The sequence below is a fragment of the Colossoma macropomum genome, unplaced genomic scaffold (genome assembly GCF_904425465.1).
Source record: "Colossoma macropomum unplaced genomic scaffold, Colossoma_macropomum, whole genome shotgun sequence".
NCBI classification, from domain to species: Eukaryota; Metazoa; Chordata; class Actinopteri; order Characiformes; family Serrasalmidae; genus Colossoma; species Colossoma macropomum.
The window spans coordinates 951-3,871 of NW_023495910.1; the positions used below are offsets into that span (position 1 = coordinate 951).

A 2,921-nucleotide genomic window follows, 5' to 3' on the forward strand; every position below is an offset into this window, starting at 1 on the left:
ATTTTGGCATGAATATGTTCAATTTTTTGACACTTTTTTTACGCTTCATCTGCCACTTCACTGAATTCAGAACCACTGATTTGGACAGCGACACTTACGTGTTTAATTTACAGTTCTATTTATACAGATATAGTAACAGAATGAAAGAAAATAAGGAAGAAAGAAAGAGAATTAATAAGTAACAATAAATATGGTTTAATTTTCTTTCCAATCGCTCCATTTAATAAGCAACTTAATAAGATGAAATTGCATCAATAACAATAATAGTAATTATTCCATTCACTGAATAAAGTTTGAGTAAAATATATACCTGCACATTTCAGCTGTCGTGTCAAACCGCGTTTGGACACAAGATGTCGCTGTTGACCGTGAGTTTGAAGGTCTTTCCATATTATTATTCATACTCCGCCCTGTGCATAAGAGCCTAAGCTAGAGCTCCAGAAGCTCCCGAAATCGCTGAGTCTTGGACCTTTTTTCTTCTATATATGGACGTTTGATAGCAAAGCAAGCCATTTCTTCTTTAAAAGTCCTGTAGACGCGAGGAAGCGATGAGTTCTCTGGATATTGGTGCCTCAGCCTGGATAAAGGCGCTGCTGCTGCTTTGTTTGTGGGATTTTTCTCGAGGCCAGATTTCGTACTCGGTTTCAGAGGAAGCGAAGAAGGGCACCGTTGTTGGAAACATAGCGAAGGATCTTCATGTCAGTGTGCAGGAGCTGGAGTCGCGCATGTTTCAGTTCGTGTCTGGACCTAATGCGAAGTATTTCGAGGTGAATCCAAAGACTGGGATGTTGCTCGTTAGTGAAAGAATAGACAGAGAGCAGCTGTGCGAAAGCAAACTGAAATGCGTAATGAACGTTGAAGTGATGCTGCACAATCCACATAAGCTGTACCGGGTTGAAGTGAATATACTGGATATTAATGATAATTCTCCTGTGTTTCCACGTCAGTCGATGGTTTTGGATGTTACTGAAAATGTGCTCGTGGGAGATCGGTTTCCGGTGAGCACTGCGCGTGACATGGATGTCGGTAGCAATGCTGTGAAAACCTATAGAATTAACACGAATGAATATTTCACGCTGGACGTGCAGAACGGTGGGTCGCCTGAGCTCGTGCTTCAGAAATCTCTCGACCGAGAGCGCGAGTCGGTGATTAAGCTCGAACTGACTGCAGTAGACGGTGGGAATCCACCTAGATCCGGGACATTGCAGATTGCTATAAACGTGCTGGATGTTAATGACAATAACCCTATTTTTACCCAGTCACTGTACAAAGTTAAAGTGAAGGAAAATGCAGCTCTGGGAAGCAAAATTCTTACTGTTTCTGCTGTAGATTCAGATGAGGGTGTGAACAGTGAGGTGTTGTATTCTATTATTAGCGATGAGGAAAATTCTGGTTTAGATATTTTTTCCATAAACCTCAATTCTGGAGATATAACAGTCACTGGAAATATCGATTATGAGGAAAACCCAGCAATTGAGCTGAGAATACAAGCTCAGGATAAAGGAACACCTCCCAGAAGGTCTAGATGCAAAGTTTTGATTGAAGTTCAGGATGTAAATGATAATGCACCTGAAATTTCAGTCACTCTGCTCATGAACTCGCTAAGGGAAGACATCAAACCTGGCGCTGATGTAGCATTAATCACTGTATCAGATAAAGATGATGGTAAAAACGGAAAAGTAGACTGTAAAATAGCAGGAGCGAGTCCATTTAAGCTACAGCCGTCCTATAAAAACTCATATTCTCTTGTGGTAAATGAACCGCTGGACAGAGAGCAGGCCTCCCAGTATAACATCACAGTCATCGCCAGTGATGAAGGCTCTCCTTCTCTTTCTAGCACTGGAAATATAGTCGTTCATGTTTCTGACGTGAATGACAATCCACCTCTATTTCCAGCACCCGTCATAAACCTCAGCGTCAAAGAAAACAGCCCAGTTGGCGGCCTGCTGGCATCACTAACAGCAAAAGACGCAGATATCGGTGAAAACGCTCATATTTCATATTCCTTAATTGATGGAGACGGTAGTAAAATCCCTGTGTCCACTTTAATGAACATAAACTCCCTCACAGGTGAACTGTACAGCTTACAGTCCTTCAACTACGAGGAAACCAAACAGATCCAGTTTAAAGTTCAGGCCACTGACACTGGTGTCCCTCCACTCAGCAGCAATGTGACTGTGAACGTCTTCATCCTGGATGAGAATGACAACAGTCCAGTTATCTTACCTCCTTACTCTGAAGCTGGGTCAGTAAACACTGAGAACATCCCCTACTCTGCTGAAGCGGGATACTTTGTGGCTAAAATCCGAGCTGTAGATGCTGATTCTGGTTATAATGCGCTGCTGTCTTATCACATCACTGAACCTAAGGGGACTAATCTGTTCCGCATTGGAAGCAGCACTGGAGAAATCAGGACTAAGAGACGAATGAGTGACCACGACCTGAAAACTCACCCACTTGTTGTGACAGTATGTGACCATGGAGAACCTTCACTATCAGCTACAGTGACTGTTGAGGTTGTGGTGGTTGAAAGTCTGGACAGCGTGCAGCCTTCCCTAAGACAAGTGCCGATGAAGGAGGAGGGCTTTTCTGATCTGAATCTGTATCTGCTCATCGCTATTGTCTCAGTGTCGGTGATCTTTCTGCTGAGCCTCATCGGTTTAATAGCAGCTAAATGCTACGGGTCAGAGGGCGGTTTGAGCGGGTGCGGCGCTCCAGTGGTCACTACACACCCTGACGGGAGCTGGTCTTACTCTAAAGCCACTCAGCAGTACGACGTGTGCTTTAGCTCTGACACGATGAAGAGTGACGTAGTGGTTTTCCCCTCGCCGTTTCCGCCTACAGACGCAGAGCTGATCAGCATTAATGGAGGGGACACTTTCACTCGGACACAGACTCTCCCCAGCACTGGGAAGGTAAGG

General features: G+C 44.1%; 1 protein-coding gene across 1 annotated transcript; it reads left to right on the plus strand.

Moving 5' to 3' along the window:
* Window positions 1-290: 290 nt before the first annotated feature.
* On the plus strand, window positions 291-2,915 carry LOC118803487 (protocadherin alpha-2-like; the record flags this gene model as incomplete). The annotated part of the gene is made up of 1 exon (XM_036563978.1): window positions 291-2,915. A coding segment is annotated over exon 1 (2,367 nt), but the record flags the coding sequence as incomplete, so codon positions are not given.
* Between the last annotated feature and the right edge of the window lie 6 nt (window positions 2,916-2,921).